The 17995-nt window shown below is 39.9% G+C and overlaps 1 protein-coding gene across 1 annotated transcript in view; it reads right to left on the bottom strand.

The window, feature by feature from the left end:
* Window positions 1-17995, bottom strand: part of ABTB3 (ankyrin repeat and BTB domain containing 3) — a 95860-nt gene that overhangs the window by 5258 nt on the left and 72607 nt on the right. Inside the window, exons 3-11 of the mRNA XM_089493004.1 lie at window positions 15490-15694; window positions 7499-7651; window positions 7017-7182; window positions 6507-6596; window positions 6094-6195; window positions 5603-5696; window positions 4830-4965; window positions 4224-4444; window positions 1331-1509 (exon numbers count right to left, since the gene is read on the bottom strand). Coding sequence (XP_089349130.1) covers window positions 1331-1509; window positions 4224-4444; window positions 4830-4965; window positions 5603-5696; window positions 6094-6195; window positions 6507-6596; window positions 7017-7182; window positions 7499-7651; window positions 15490-15694 — 1346 coding nt within the window. The remainder of the gene's footprint in view (window positions 1-1330; window positions 1510-4223; window positions 4445-4829; window positions 4966-5602; window positions 5697-6093; window positions 6196-6506; window positions 6597-7016; window positions 7183-7498; window positions 7652-15489; window positions 15695-17995) is intronic.

Here is a 17995-nt window from a genome sequence, read left to right as displayed (position 1 = left end):
TTATTATTATTATTATTTCTTTAAAATTCAAACTCACTGAAGTAAAGAAATCTTTCATCCATTATTCGGCCCACAAATACCTACATTCTCCGGTGGAATTCTGTTTGTTAACCGCAGTAAAACTAATTAAATTTTACTCCAGAGAACCGGTATTTGGTACTAGGGCAGCAGGAAGAATTAAAAGCAATCAGCATCTTGAAGAGACTTTGGGGTCTCCAACAACAAAATGGGCTCCTGTAGGAAATGACTTTGAAAAGCTTTTTTTTTTTCTTTCTTTCTTCAACGCAGATGAAGGTTATTTCCCCAGCAAAGCAAAATGAAATGAGGTGAATCGTATAACGCCCCGCTAGACTTAATGCCGGGAAACCTGCCAGAGTTTCACTTGGAAAGTATGCTTTAATCAAAGCAAAAACGCTTACCCCCCCGAGACAGGGGATATGTTTTAGACATGTGGCAATGATATAGTAGCTATAAGTGATTATGGTATATATGGTCATGAAACATATTCCGTCATATAGAAAACTCGATGAAATCTTTGCTGGGGAACTACGTGTATCTACCCTTTAGAGAACTTATAGAAATTTAGCAATTGATGAAACCCATTTGGCCCATCTAGTTTGTCATAACGAGGGGCCATTTGTCCTATTGGGCAACCTGGGTCCCCGTGTACCGCTGACTTAAGGGTCTTCATGGGGAGATCAGAGCTCTCCCTTCTAAAAAGGCCCACTAAAAGGATGGAGGCTGAGGCCTCCATTGCTTGCGGTATCCGTGCTGCTAGGACAGAGGTGCGGAGGTAACCATGGAGATTGCTGCCCTGCGCCGGGCCTAAGCAGGCCTCTAGCGTAAATACACCGATTGCCAAATGGTATATATTACTTGCCATATGTGTGCAACACATTATAACCCCGTGTATCGATGGAGATATATTAACCATTTCAGAGAGAACTGCTTTCCTCCATCATGTTATATCGCTATTATGAAAAAACTCTATTAAATCTTAGCTGGGGAAGTATTGGTACTTTAGCCATGTGGTCTTGATAAATGGTTTGCATTACTTGCCACATGTGCGCTCAGCACATTGTAGCCAATTATGTACAATGGAAATAGTTTATTTTTTTAAAGTATAGGATGGCGTTCTATAAAGCCGGGGGAACAAAAATTAACCCTTTTGCATTATTTTCTTTAGGTTCAAATTTCTTTTTCCTATAACTTTTACTGAAAGGGTGCTATGCAGCATTATTGATGTATAGATCGACATATGCAACCATTACAGAGATTATAAGGTGTTTCAAAATATTCCGAAATAGAATAATATAGCGGGCGTCCATACCTTGCTGGCTTTCAGGATTTCAAACATAAGTGGCAGCCCTTGTGTAATTAGCTCTTCTGTATATTCTTCCTCTTGAATAGATTTAAACTCTTTGAGCAAACACTGGATGAGAGGCCGTCTGTGCTGATGAAATGAAATGCGGAGAGATTCCAGCCATGTATGAAGAGTCCACGGAACACCTGTGAAAATCAACATGTCTTGTTTTAATATGTTGTACGAAGGTTGCATATCTTTTGCGTGTCCTTGTAGTCCTTGAAGGACTTTTTGTTGGAGTGTTCTAAAGCCCTTGAAGTCATTATAACAAATGAAATACATCATTCTTGATTTTCTAAATATATGTATGTTATACGATAAAACTATTCATATTTTAGAACTAACAAAATGTCATACAAATTTTTAATTAGAAGAATGGTCAAGAGTGTGGCAGCTGCAGTTTAATGTTGATAAATGTAAAATAACGCACTTGGGACATAAAAATCCCAAGGCGAATATAGTATCCGGGGCTACTGTCCAGTCAGCGACAACAGAAGAGGGGGCATTGGGAGTAATTATTTCTGAGGACTTAAAGGTCAGTAGAGAATGCAATAAAGCATCGAAAAGGCAAGCAGGGTGCTGTGTTTTATAGCGGGAAGGCATTAGTAGTAGTAGTAGGAAGAGGGAGGAGGTTCTGCCACGTTACAGATCTCTGGCCAGACCTCACCTAGAGTATTGTTTATAGGTTTGGAGACCCCCCATCTCCAGAAGGATATTGGCTGATTCAGACCTAAGTCGTCGGGAAAAATGGGCAGACTAGATGGGCCGAATGGGTCTGATCAGCTGTCACATTTCCTCATCTTTATCATACATGGTTATTTAAGCCTGTATACCATGGAGTAAATGTTACCAGGGTTTATAAACAGACCCCCACAAGGAAGCCATTCATTCAGCCGTTCCTTTATTTCCTACTCATCTCTCATCTTCAAATAAAAATATCCGATCGTCCTTCAGCGAGGTCCATTCCTGCCCAGCAGGGGGGCATTTAGAGTCTTGTGACTCTTTGTATTTCAAATGCCTTTAAGTGTAAGAGTTTGTAGATTGCATGAAAAATAAATGACATCAATCAGGGGATATTAAGCTACAAAACAACTCAGCTAAAGGTCAGCGTTCAATTACAGGTTTGACGTAGTGCGTCTTTAACTCTTTCTATGGTTTTCAAAAGGCTTTGTCACATAGTTTCTATCAGGTTGGCGTAACGTATCAGGGACAAAGCACCGTCTGCTTGTTAACGTCGTAGTAATTTAGATTAACCTCCCAGGGGTGCTACAAAATACAGCATGATCATTATGAAAATATAAGTTAACATAAATAACTAAAAAAAATATGACATCACTACATGTACTAAGCTTGGATAATGGGAGAACGGCTAAAATCATAGAGATTATTCCGGAAAGAGCTTTTCTTTAGAGAAATTATGGCTACGACAGTATTTATTTGTAAGGGTAGAGGATGGAAGATGTAGTAAGAAAAAGCCATATTTCCCAAGTGTCCCTGTTTAGCAGAGGTAGTCCCATCTTTCAGACCCAAATCCCTGTGTCCCTCTTTCCTCCCGTGATCGTTCTAGTACTAGAGCAGAGTGTTTTGGTTCTCCATCAAGATGTTCCAAGGGCACATTGTGTTCGCTGATCCAAATTTAAGTCTAAAAGGGGAAGTGATCTTTAGAAAACCCTTTTACGATTCTTTTACAGCCAGAAATGTCTTTGTTTTCCATGAAAATAGCCAAGTGACCCCATACTTTTGAACAGTAGTGTATACAAAAACAAATAAAAAAAGATTTCATATTTGTTAGATCACATAGTGTCCCCAGATGCAAATTAAGTATTTAAAATAATAGCTGCTTCAATATCACAAAGGAGAGGGAGTCAAGTAACTTAAAACCAATTTTCCAGTTCTGCTCTTACGATACCGGTATATAAATCCATGTACATCAATATAAACGCTGTCTGGGTGATTCCCCTTTAAGAATACAGACGATACAAATACTCTGATAATATTATGTGTAGATTATCGGCCATGAGAGTTTAAGCTCATGTCTGTTTAATGAACGCCAACATGTTCAAAAAAAACACCACTCAGTAACTGCCAAAATCTAACATGGAATTGTTGAGTAACATTGCCTCAAACATATGAATAATAGAGCTTAACGTCTGTGATAACGTTCTCTATAAAATCCCAAGTGATGTCATAAAATATGTAGCCGGGCCAGGAGCTAACATGAGATGATTCTCTACTGCGCTCCAGGAAACCTTACATGTAAATGCAGACACTTTTCAGAAATAAAAACCTACATTTATACAGCTGTTGGTTTTTTCGTTCAGAAAAATGGATTCTCATTTAAACCAGATATGCCATTTTTTTGCCAAATCCCAGATATTACAGATTTGTGCACTAAATAAACCTATATAATGGTGATTACTGATTAATATTAGCAATATATATATATATATATATATATATATATATATATATATATTAGAATTCCACCTTGCGTCTATAATATCTGTATTGTTAAGTTGCTGATTGTAACTCATTGTCTCGGGCAGCCTTAATGGTAGGATGAGGGGAAGACCTAGTTCCGCAAGGTAAGGCTCCGGGTAGCAGGAGCCAAGAAGTTCCCAGGTATCGACATATCAATGAGGTTTGATGGCTTTGGGGTTTAGTAACAAGACTCGCTCTTAACCACTTCCGCCATCGGCATACCTCCCAAAACAGGCTTCTGGGTTTGGAGACTTGGAAAGTTGGAGATATTCTACTGGTCTTCAACACTCGTTACATCCACGGTCTACCCCCAACAATTAAATTAACATTTAAGCTACAAGATCTAGTTTTAATGGGATAGTCCCACATGTAGACTCACCTAGGCTTCTAATGTCAATAGTCACATCTACGTATCCGTGTTCTGCACTATGGTACATGGCCTCTTTCAGCGCTTTCAGTTTGGCTTTGCTGTTTCGACTTGGGCACAGTGGGGTTGGGGCTGTGTCAGCCAGGTCACTGCCTTCCGCCAGAATCTCTTCCAACGACAATATATCACTTTTCTCTTTGTCGGGTTGGGAAAGCAGCTTGCGAAAAACATTCCTGTTACAAGACAAGAAGCAAAAGTTTCAAGCAATATCACTATATATTGGGTAAAAATGCAATGACCAAAAAGGTGAACCTTCTTGGCATTATTTATGATATAAGGTGGCGTCAATAACCAGAACCAATACATTTAAAAAATAGGCCATGTAGACTTTTATTGTTAACAATTAATAACTTCTTGTACTTTGTTCAATAAGGTCCCAGTAAGGTATCCAATACTATCAAACTGATAGTCCGAGAGGACCACCACTGGGCTTCTCTAACAACCCAAGATAGATAGATAGATAGATAAGAAGATCCTTTCTTTGATTACCAAGGTACCGTTTTGTCTCCTAAAGTAATCAACTTCTAAAATGTTGAAGAACATAATCATGGACTGTACCTGTGCCCATGTGCAGCTGCCTGGCTGAAGGAGTTCATATCTCCTTGAGGAGCGGTAGAAATTCCATTTCTGTACATTGTACCTATCATGGGATCTCCTCCTCGTTCCAGCAGCAAACTCACCAACTCAAAGTTTCCTGCAAACAGCGGGAGGTTTTCGAAATGTTAGGAAGCAATTAAAGCTTACAATTTCTTCTCCGGCACTCCGGGAGCTTACTTATTTAAAGAAAATAGACTCGTATACCGAATGCAGATGCGCTGCATGGTTTGTGGATCATTGATAAATTAAGGGGGTATAACTTCTGGGGTCGTATGGAGAATGGTTGATAAACTGGTCCAAAGTCAACTTGGGTCCAATCATTATGCGCCCATTACTAACCATTATCTTCTGGTGGTCTAATGGGGTGGAGAGAGGGAAGAGAATAAATCTCACTGTTGCACAAAGCACAAAGGGCATTAGGAATCTGGCATTATAAGGTTCCAGGGGAACACTATAGGAACCATGAATTGAGAGATATACTAAGTAATTGCAAGGCAAAGACTGTCGGAAGGCTGTCACCCGATGCTTCTCGACATGGGGCTCCCGCTACCTTATTCCCCTTCTGGATCAAAGTTATTAAACTTTTATTTTCTATTTTTAGGTGGAAAAAAAAGTAACCTGTGCGTCCGCATGGGATGGGATTCTAGACCTGCTCTTTCTGTCCAGGGCAGCCTTCTTTTTTCACAATTAATAGGAATCTCTCTTCTCTATAATACTTTTTTTTTGTTTTTTACCTGCGGCTGCTGCCAGCTGTAACGGAGTTTCTGAATAGTTTTCCTCTCCAGCTTCCAAAGACCCTTCTACATTTGCGCCGGCGTCCAAAAGTAACTGTGAACAGAAATATAAAGCGGCTCAAGGTTTGAAATGCTCACATATGCGGTATCGCTGAGATCTGAGTGCAGTCTTTTAGTACGCATCTTCATAAACTCATACCACCCACTCATAATAAGAGGAAGATAGATCTTTTTCCATATGAAGTATACACATGTGTTTTCTGCATCATGTAACGCCATCCCTCCCGCTGGGTGGATTTTTGACTTTCACACTCAAAGTGCCTGCCGTCAGACAACTAATACGGTGGTCCGTGCAAACAAGATCCTTAAGACAAATTACTCTGGCAGAGGATTGTGGGTGTTGTAGTGTAAGAGCAGGTGAAGAATTGAGTGTTAGATACCCCCGCCCCCCATCCCTATATTTTTCTATCATATTATTAGAGAAGAATTACCTGCACAACCGGGATATGTCCCTGGAGAACAGCAAAGGTCAACGCGGTCCAGTGACGAGTTTCTGGATGGACGGATGGAAACTTATGCGCCGTTGTTGGGACCTAATAAAAAAAATACACACCGATAGGGGGCAGCTTTAGACAATTAGAATAAAGGGGTAATGTACAGGTAATAGGTACAGGTAACATCTACAGCAGCTTTAATGTCCTGGGGGTGAAGAGACATTATAGACCACTTTACATTGGAGTAATAGTATAATGCTTCCTGATCATATGACCCCATTGAAACTCAGAATGATTAGTCCGTAGGCTCTAAATATTATAGGTATATCAAAAAAATTTTGCAGTCATTTATCTAAAGAGAACAGTCTAGCCAGCAATAATATTTTCTTAAATATTCTCGACTGTCTCACCTCAACATTCAGCTCTGCTCCCGCATCTAGTAGCATCTGGACCATGGCTTCATCCCCCCGGACACAGGCGTACATCAGTGGGGTCATGCCCTGGGTATTATGAAAATAAAGGGATACCATTAAAAAGGGTGTTATATTTAATTCAGGAAATGCTCTCATGTACACGTGTACCCTTAACCCACCACTCCTTATCTTCTCTATGAAAGCTGTGACTTATCACCCCATTCCGGGGGCCATATTGTGGGGAAAATACCAGGCAAGCCTTTTCCCCACAGCCGGTAGAAGCAGCATATAAAGAAAAACAAATATTACTGAGAAGGACGGGGCTGGAGTGTGGATGGAACTGAGTTTATTATGAGCAGATGTGATGATTTGGCCACATGATGTTAGCTTCTGAGAGGACCGTGACGGAATGGAACTGTAGCCATCTATCGAATTAGTCTGGCACAGCAGGGCATACATAAGTTATTTTAGATGGAATCTTAGAAATGGTTTCCAGGAAGCGCTTACCTGTTCGCTCATGCTGTTAATCCCATCAGGACCGAGTAATGTCACAGCTTGTTTCACTAAATCGGTCCTACCACAGTTGAGCATCCTAAAGCCAAGGTCTTGCTTAAACTTTGCTTCTGTGGCCACCGCATCAAGTTTTCGAGATGCACAGAAACAATCGTCAGCCCTGCAACAGATGAACACATGATTATTTGATTTTAAAGTGAAAAGGATCTTGAAATTCCCTTTTTTTTCATTGTATACATCCAAAAATGTGAAGCATAACTCTGATTTTAGGAGATGAAAGTTAGAAAGCATATTTGAAAGCGTTCTCTTTTTTTTTTTTACGAAGACTTGAGAATGACAGGAGCTCTCAGAACCTTGAATGCTGTCATATTGTGGAACAAATGGTGTTACGTTCAAGAATCACAACAACTCTATTAGTTGGTTTCTTTGTAAACATAAATATTCCTTTGAAACCTCCAATGCATAATAATACATACTTTAGTTGGCGAGGTTCGCAATCCACTCCGGGAAGTAAGAGCCGAGCTGCTTGGCGAACATCATCGCTATCTACAGAGAAGCTTCGTCGATACCCAGCGTGAGCAACAGCAACCCGTATCCACTCCATTAAAGGTGGGAGCATTAAAAATGGCCTGATCATAGAAACACATTATATAGTCAATCATTGTGAAATATTGTAATCTTTACACTGCATTAATGGAGTCTACCTGCAAGTGATGTTATTATTAACCAGTATTCTGTTTCTTCTAAGTGTACAGCATGGCAAATTAATGCAATAGTTTTGGTTGGGGACGAAGGCGTCTTCTCAAATTGTGATATACGGTACCTAAATTGCCCTGCTGTGTAGTTTTGATGAACATTTCAGGTATCGTACCTTCCAAGTGTTCCTGATTAGGATCAAAACTCCCTCTTTGGGAGCCAAGCCCCTCTTTTCTCCCCTGATATACCCTTTTCTAGGAGCTCAGAGCGTTTGCTGGGTATGAAGGTATCACAGGGTTCTACAGATGTAAAATCCACAAGAATGTGCATAGGAACATCATTAACTGTGTTGATAAATGAAATTAACAATTACACTTTCTTGGGAAAGACACGCCCATAGCCATGCCTCTAACCACACCCCCTGACCCAAAGTTGCCTTTTATGGTCAAGAAAATCTGAACAAGTTCCTGTGACCTCTAAGAGTCAGTGGATCATCTCACAATTGATACATTTGCTGGCAACACATGGGTCATTTTTTTCTTGCTTCACCAATATAAGAAAAAATAATATCTTTATTATGAAACAGCACAGATGATTTGCATATCTTATAGAATGAATGTATTTGAAACTGTTCCTGTTGCGGTGCGTTTTTAAAAGAAGGCACGCTGTGAACAAGTAGAAAGCAGGGATAGTCTCAGTAGAAAAAATTCTGCTTCAGTTTTTATGGGAAGATTTTTATCTTGGGCTGAATAGAACATGGGGGTCCTGCCGAATTCTTTTTGATTGTCTCTGGGTAACGCTGGTAGACATATCAATCTATCACCTCTCTTTCTATAATATGGAAGGTGAAAAAATCCACATTTGACTTTAACTCCTGGAAGAGCTGGCTCGCCAATAATAAAACATTGCTATCCAGACCAGCGCTGACTCAAACTTCTTTCCAATGGTATTTTGGTCCTCGCATTTTTTATAAATTGTATGGCGTTTAAAGAAAGCAATCAAGATACTTTTGAAACATAATTTACCCTAAAGCTTAAAGTACATAGGGGAAAATTCGGTACCAGGGACATTCTGATGGAATCTCACCATATCTTGGGTAGCTTTGGAACCCAGAAGGGGAGGGATGGGGGGGGGGGTCATTGATATTTGACTCTGGTTGGATAAGTAAATAGATTTTTTTTTTACCCTATAAGAGGCCCGACCTTGTGATTAGTTCACATTGTAGCCTGCAGTTGCCATAGAAACCGTCTGGGAAGTCTGCCAAATCGAATGTTGACAGATTTAATTTCAAAATATTGCTGCACAATTCGGCAAAGGTGCCAACTGCAGCACCGATATAAAGAATTCTGCCAGATTCCATGTGAATACCGTCTCCATGAACATGTTATTATGTAATATACATCAGTACTGTACATATTAAGTACTGCTTGCATATTTGTTTACCACCAAACGTAAACGCAAGCAATATTATTCCTGAATCACACCTTAAGAATTCACCCCAGTGTTTCGCAATTAATTAGACTTTGGTTATCGTTATCGTATATTTGTCCTTCTTTCCTTTTAACAAAGGGCACATTTTTCCCATACTATGAACAATTACAGCAGGCAGCATTGATGACGACTTATTAGCAGCGATCAACACTTTGTTTACATTCTAAAAGTTCATTCAATTTTTAAATAAAATCTTATTTTTTGAAATAAAAAAATAAAATAAAAATGATTTACAGCTGAGATAAACTGGGCATGTATTGATATACAAAAGGCTTTGGGTTAAAAATATAATACAAAAGGAAATTTAAAGAAATGTTAGTTTGTGTGATTCCTTTATATCAAGTGAATGGGTTAATAAATTTAGTTAATAACAAACATAAGCTTAGGCACAGGAACTGAATGATATATATATATATATATATATATATATATATATATACAGAACTGACAATTACATTAACACGTGTTAAGAAGGAGAAAAGGTCCGGTTGCTTACAATCTATTAAAATAATGATAAAAGAAGACATCCTGTATTTTATCTACGGAACACCTCTTATCTGTCATAATTCACAAAACGGCTGAACCACGCCAGTGAATGGAGTCATGTTAAACAGAAAACACATATTTTATCTCAAGTGTTAATTCACTCGTCCTATCTTCCTCTGCCATTCATTCACTGAACACATTTCTGAACATTGTCGCAGACGTGTAACTGAATGACAATAGCAATCTAGCTCAAGCACAGACAGTACCTGTGCTCAGTGGAATTTAGCTGCAAATACCAGTCAATATTCGCCGATGCATATTTACTTTTCTAAACTATTTAATTAAACAGGCTGTAGAACCCTGTGATACCTTCATACCCAGCAAACATTTGGAGCTACTAGAAAAAAATGGGCATCAAGGGAGGAAACAGGGAGATTTGGGTGCTAAAGAATAATTTCTCTTTGGCGCTGCACTAGGTCTAACCCAAGTCAGCACCGCCAGCCTCCCCCTTGTGGCTGGGAGCCGGGATATGACATCATATATTATCGCTCTGTCGTTAAAGACAGGTGGTGCTGTTCTAAAATAAACTATAGAAGCTGTGCTGTAAATTGTCCATGGTGTTTGTGGGCCAGTTGGGGAGATCAGTGATCTACATACGAGGGAACACCCAGGCTCCAGCTCCTTTGAGCTCTCTCTCTTCAGGTAGCGGGTGGGCCTACTGATATCAGTGAATGGTCTGCTGATCTTGCGTTTGGGGCTAGAGAAAAATGTAATGTGGTACATGGTAGGAAGGGAAGTGAGGGGGGGGCATACCTCCATGCTGCTCCCGCAACCCAGAGATTCTCCACAGTGACCCAGAGAAGCATCGCTTAAACCGGAGTCTCCAGGCAAAAAACAGAGTTCCCAGGTATGGTGATCTCACTTTTAACTAGGTATGGTGATCCCAGTTGGTTCCCCATAATACGGCAGAGAGAATGCTTTGCCCCTTGACCTACTGCCCTAGTCCTAGTCACCCCGGGCCAGAATACCCCACTGGTCCTTGCAAACAGAGACACTTGGGAAGTATGGGCCAAGAGCACAACCCCAGATGATTTTGTTCCGTTGACACCTCTGCAACCCTCTAATTCATAAACAACATGTCCCGATACCCCATGTAAGAGAATATTTAGAAAAAATCCATCCTTTGAGCTTTTTCCACCCAATTTTGCTCATTTAGGTCCCAATTCTTCCTCTACCTACAGAGCTTTGTCCGTTTTATGTGGTCGCTTGGGTACAAACCTTGCCTTAGAGTTAGAATGTAACAAATCTTGTATAGGTCTGAAATCTTTGACTTTAGCTGCTGTTTTCCTTTAAATTGGAGTGTACACTCCGCAACCAGTTTGAGAGATGGCTTAAATATCTATAATTTCTGCTGAAGTTACAGATCGATGTTGCGTGGCAACCTCTGTCACAGTGTGAAACGCAATTTCAAACAGCACGGGCATCTTTCCAATTCTGTTCATTTTCTTTTTTGTGCTAACTTGCATCTGTGCACATTCTACAGAGTAAATGGATAAATCGTGCTTCTCTCCAAAATAAACCCCACATTTTAAGGAAATGACAAAATGTAATTACGCTGTCTCCAGCTTTTTTCGATGGTGGATTTTTTTTAGATGTTTAAAAAACATCCAGCTTAAAATATTTTTTTTTTTAAAAAGTACAAAAAATTTTAAAGATACAATTTGTTTTCTTTGTTCTTTCTAAATGTCAGATAAAACGGAATGGATAAATAAGATGTTAACATAGAAACACAGAATTGTGTTTTTCCTAATGTTGAGATAGATAGATAGATAGATAGATAGATAGATAGATAGATAGATAGATAGATAGATAGATAGATAGATGAAAATAGGTAGGTAGATAGATAGATAGATAGATAGATAGATAGATAGATGAAAATAGGTAGGTAGATAGATAGATAGATAGATAGATAGATGGAAATAGGTAGGTAGGTAGATAGATAGATAGACAGATAGATAGATAGATAGATAGATAGATAGATAGGCAGATAGATAGATAGAAAAATAGATAGAAAGATGGATAGATGAAAATAGGTAGGTAGATAGATAGATAGATAGATAGATAGATAGATGAAAATAGGTAGGTAGGTAGATAGATAGATAGACAGATAGATAGATAGATAGATAGAAATATAGATAGATAGATAGATAGAAATAGGTAGATAGATAGATGTAAATATAGATAGATAGAAATAGGTAGATAGATGGATAAACTTATGTGCGTCCTTGCTGATAGATGGGGATATTATTATGTTATTATTATTATTATATTGTGTATATTCTATATTTGTTGGACTATCATGATGTTTATCCTTAAACCACTATCACTGTTTCTTTGTTTTTTTTTACTTCAAAAGCCACAACCTACCTAACAGGCCTTGTAAAATAATAAGCGATGAAACACAAGGCTACACCGAGCAATATATTAGGTGCTCCGAGCCTTGCCGGTAATTCGATCACGATGGGGAAATAGAATGAAGGTGACACCGCTGCGTTATTGAAAGAGAAGGATTCCCTATCTCAGGCCTCCAGAAGGTCACATCTTTACAGGAAAAAATATTATGTTTTCTGGGAAAAGAATAGATCCTTCAGAGACGTTAAATATAGCTTATGGTTAATTTGCTAGAATATTAATTTCATTTTTGTATAGTTTACCTAAGGTGAAATATATTGAATGAAAAAAAAACTACATAATTATTCATTCATTATATATATATATATATATAGTTAATATATATTCAGAAATTAATTAATAATTATTCTTAAATTATTCAAAATGTATACATTATATATAAGAATGGAAACATATGGGCATTAGAGTGGCAGGTGATTAAACGCAGGTGATTAAACGCAGGTGTCACTAGGCAGGTACGCGCATGAGCTTTCTTTCCATCCTCCACCCAAGCGGTCATGTTACAGCCTTGATGAATATTTAAATAGACCGAGGTTCGGGAGACATAGAAACATAGAATGTGATGTCAAATAAGAACCATTCGGCCCGTCTAGTCTGCCGATGTCCCCTGCTGTGAAAACTCAAACCTTAAACAGTCTTGTCTTATATATATATATATCTTTAAATTCTCTTACTGGATTTACCTCTACCACTTCTGCTGGGAGACTGTTCCACTTATCTACCACGTAGGACTTTATCACATATATCCAGGCACTTAAAGAGTTAAGTCACCTGCTGTTTTCGATGTATGAATTCCACAGTATTTTTTTTTTTATATAAGGATTATGGTTACTATAGAAGCAGAGCTGGGGTTCGCAGGCATCCTATGGATCACGTAGGAGAAAGCACAGCTGACCTCAGGCATGAGCTGAATTGTCAACATTGACGAACCGCATGACGGATGGATCTATCAGGGTCACGAAAATATACATTATCCAATATGGCTTAAAAATGTATTATATGTTTTAGATAATAGATGTTTCTTGATATAAGGACTCAATCAAAGGTCCCAATTGGTCTTGTTTTAGATTCAAGATAGATGGTTATTTGTGAGTTTCTGGGGGGGGGTTTATGGAAAAAAACACAAAAATCAAAAATAATTGGGGGAGGGGCAGGTGAACGCTGGAGAATATGCCCAAAAACGCTCAATGTCCCCCAGGGCCGGCCCTATAATGGGGCAGACTGGGGCAATTGCCCCAGGCGGCACTTTAGAAGGGGCGGCACTTTGCCGCCCCAAGCGCTTTTTTTTTTTTGAAGCGGAGGAGAGAGAGAGGGGCACCGAGTGGTTTTAGCTTACCCCGCTCGGCGCCCCTCTCTCTCTCTCCTCTGCGGCGAGTCTCCCTGTTCGGTCCCGGTGCCGGCTTGTAATGCAGAGCGCCGGAAGTGACGTCAATTTCCGGCGCTCAGCATTACAAGCCGGCACCGTGGCAGAGCAGGGAGACTCGCCGCAGGACTGTTTAAAGGTAAGTACCGGGGGGGGGTCGTAGATTATGCCGTCGGCGAAGTTTAAAATGCCGCCCCCCCCCCCCCCCCGGCGTCGGCGGGGGGGGGGGGGGCGGCGTTTTAAACTTCGCCCCAGGCGGCGTTAAGTCTTCGGCCGGCCCTGATGTCCCCCTAAGATTATAGGAGCTCCAGTTCTATTTTAAGAAGGGTGTTCTTAAGCTATGACCTACCTATGGAGGCGGCGAGCGTGGCTATCGGGTTGGTTTTTGTTACATGGGATGGAAAATGCTTTTTTATGCATTTTTAGAGATAAGTGATTGTTTTCGCCCAGTTTTAGTGTTCCCCGGGAAAAGGGTGTAATTTAAAGCTATTAATCCAAGGATTATTCTGACTGCCCATGGATTCATAAATTATGAAGCCCCCCCCCCCTTATCTCAATCAATGAAATTAGGGGTACGCCAGTTATGGTTGATGAAGGTATGGGTTTTTTTCCCCAACCTTACTTTGTAGCTATAAAAACTGTGTTTTATCTTGAAAAAAATATATTGCACTATAATTCAACATACAGAGACTATTGTATGATGATTCGGGTTATGGATGTTCTTCTATCTTGAACGACTTTAAACTCAGGAATCGTATAGAGTTTTTGATACTTCATCATTAAAAAACACAGAAATAATATTTAAGAAAACAGCGTTTTTCTGTCCCAAAAAATGAACAATACACAAATCATAACTCGACGGGTCTGCCCTGGAGTCTCTGGGTGAAGTCTACAATACTATTGTGTTGGAATTATTTAAAACAAAAATATTTGCTCAGGTATCCTCTTGTGATGTTGTTCGTATCCACCTGATGCGCCATGACGACGGCTTTATCAACACAGTCCCCGACAGAAATCATTATTTCTCATTATAGTAGTAAAAAATGGACTGCTCTGCTAGATCTGCATTGATGTAAGCGGAATCTCATTATTGGAGAAGGCTACTGTAGTGATGGGAACACTGGGCTGTCAATAGGAAATCTATCATTCACATAGGTGGTGCTACCATATAAGCAGACTACAAAGTTTGTTATGCCCCCCCCCCCTTATAGGATAGAGAAGCTTGACGTATTCAAATAATAATGATTTAAAATGTAAAAAGCAAGCAATTCAACACATGTATTGCATCACTTTCCTTGGAGGCTACAAAAGGTGCTGTTCCAGTTACTCCGCTAAATTTGTTGTTGGTTTTTTTTTTTAATCAAATGCAGTTTTAGTTAAATTCTATTGAATTTACAGTACTATTAAATGCCCAAACCCTTCCCAGAAATTAATTTTAAAAGAAAAATGTTTCCTCTTCTATATTCATTGGCAGAAACAATTAAATGGAACAGCCCCTTTAAAAACGGAATAAGGTATGAGTATGTGTGTTAATATAAGAGTGTGTATGTTTGGAAGAGTCTGTATCTGCATGTTGGTATTCCAATTTATAACACAGTGCAACCAATAGGAGATCCAGGTTGGGGGAGCGTCCCACTCCCCACCCATTTCCCCCCCTAAACAGCGGTGAGACCACCCACCAACATCAGCAGGACTATCTGCCCACATCACGCAACAGGGGGCTCCAATTGGCCAAAGCCAAGTGTCCAGGTACGCACATAACTCTGGTAAGAAGATTATCATGTAGAACACTGGGATACACACATAAATAGCATTTTCTGATTAAGGGTGATTAGGGATTTAGGGCCAAAAGAGGGACTGTTCCTTCTAAACAGGGAAACTTTGGGAGCATGCACTACGCAACCCTTCAAAGTAAATCATTCTAAGAACTTTCAGTAAGTAGCGTAATAAAAACCAAACCTTTCTGTCTGTAAGGTGACTTTGGAAGGTTCTACGTTTGGATTTTCCCACTCCATCTGGGGGCAGTGCATGAAGTAACAGAGTGTGTATAGGGCCTCTGGCTCCCAGTAAAGAGGACCCTGCTTGCTATGCATTGGCGTTCCATTCCCATGCTGCTTCAGATTGAGAGGCTGTAGGTGATGCATTGCCCGGGATACCAGATCACCTGGAGAAGAAAATACAAAATGAGTAAATTGTTAACATCTTAACTGCATAGAGCCATCCTATTCTGAAGGGTCATAGCAATGGATGGGGAAGCATCTAAATGTTTTTTTTGGTGTTCACTTGCAGTTCCACAGATAGCCACTGGGGGCTCTTAGACAGCAGTAACAACCTCTATGCTTTCCACCCATCTGCTAAAGGTGTTCCTTGCTTCCATGTTTCTGCGTCATTCGAGATACCTTTTCATCCTTTGTCCATTTGCCCTCCTAGATAGGGTTAGGCAGCTTCTAGCCTACTAGTGGGTTTGAGCTACAACTCTCATGAAGTCCAGACCTCAGTGTCATTTGAATGAACTGTCAGTGGAACTGATGTAGTTTTTTTGCCAGTCACTTCATAAATCTAGAGTTTCCAGTCAATGTACTGCAGGGGAAATGTGAAAATTGGTCTATTTTCTGTGTCATTATTAGCATTTTCTTCATGTCAAACTTATCCTAGAATTATTCAGCTTAGTTGTCAGGCGAGTAAATGTTCTGTCTCCAGGCATTTCTTATTCTGTACAAGGAAAAGTTATCACGTGAGGAGCACTTAGCATCAAAATGCTCATGTTCTAAAACTTGGATTCTTTTCACAGAATCCAAAGATTTCCCACCTCGATGTGATCACTGTCAAAACTATAATACCCATAGATCCCATTCCCCTGGTTCCTGTTCACAGATGGAAAGGGGGTTTGTAACACTCTCAGTAGGGTTTTTAGCACCCTAGGCATGCACCGTCTCTGGTGCACTTGCTTGCATTCACCAAAAACCTGGCAGTGGCACCCAAGAGCTCAACATCTGAGCTTGAGGATACCCACCATTTCAGGTGTCTACATCACAATTACCTGTGCTGGGGGTGTGGCTGCTCTGTGAGAAGGAGTGGTCAAGGGTGGGGTCACCATACTCAAATATCTGCCCCTTGCCACTCAGTTGAGACGGCCATATGGCCTCCATTGACCTCCATTGACTTTAGAGTGCTCCAAGACTGTAAAAGGAACATCGGAGGATTTCCCCAACCAGTCTATGATGACCCAGTGCCCGCAAAAGCAGGACAGTAAGGTACACATCATTGTCAGCGTTCCAAAATTGGGACTGCTGAAAAAATTGGACACTTGGCAGGTATGCTTGAATGCCTTGAATATATGGTAGGGTCAGTTCTGCCCTCATTGACCTTCACTAACAAACAAGAGATAAAAATCAATATATTTAATGCATCCTCCTGCTTCTTTTCTATAAAGAAGGCTCTTGGTAAACAGTTTGTCCTAATTCCAAGCCAGTTTATTAATTAAAGTCATATGGCCAGATAGAGACAGAGCTTTTACTGATGATGAGAGTCTATAACAGATTTATTACCGCCTAAAACTTGTGGTTAAACTTTTTTTTTTTTTTCTCAGTACCACAAGGAAGTTGTGGGTGAAGTAACAAAACATCAAACCAAAAACATATTGTCCCGATTCTTTGAATAATATTACTATCTGTTGAAATCTGCGGTGTTTGTTTTAATTATAAGGGGGATTTGAAGTCACTGTTGATTTATTTTTAGTGCATGCTAAGAAATTCTGCAGTAAAAATCCTCACTCTGTAAATATCACCTGCACTCAAAATAACAGAGGAACTGGTGGGAAAAATAAACAAAAAAAAATTATAACTTTGATATATAAAAAGCAGGCAGCAAATCCCCAGTACTTTAAAAGTTCATAATTTTAGTTTGATAAAAAAAAGATTTAGACTAAAGAGTTACAAGAAATAGATTCAAGGGGGTAAAACCCCAATGGAGTAGAATATTTTAGCAAAAGGATATAGTTGGCATTGTTCATGACCCAAATAAGTTCACTCTAGAAGACGGCCATAGCATTAGAATGTCCATTACATCGAGCTGCCTCTAACTAAACCATTGTAAGGAGAGACTACAGGTGGTGCAGCAGTCCCGTGGCATGGAATGAGCCAAGATCCACCTGGGATCATCTTGTCGAGCAGCATTCATAGCTCCCAGCTTGTTGTCCCACTGTACAACTTTTGAGGGCAGTGGTGTGCATGTGCCAGTTAGAGAGATCCAGGGGTAGGTAGCAACATTGTTCATGGTGGACCTTTACTGGGGTCTGTGGTGGACGATTTAATGATGTTCTATTGACATCACAAACCTTGCCACAGATACTGGTGTCCTTGTACGTACCCTTTGCCTATCCCTGGGGAGATCCTCTGAACTTCACTGTCTGGCCCAAAGAGGTCAAAAATCAAAACAGACCTCCACTGCTGCCCAAAGGGGACTA

The sequence above is a fragment of the Sceloporus occidentalis genome, unplaced genomic scaffold (genome assembly GCF_023333645.1).
Source record: "Sceloporus occidentalis isolate IW3139 unplaced genomic scaffold, rSceOcc1.0.p SCAF_62, whole genome shotgun sequence".
Taxonomy (NCBI): Eukaryota; Metazoa; Chordata; class Lepidosauria; order Squamata; family Phrynosomatidae; genus Sceloporus; species Sceloporus occidentalis.
The sequence above is the reverse complement of the archived record's forward strand: the minus strand, read 5'-3'. Positions and strand labels throughout refer to the sequence as shown.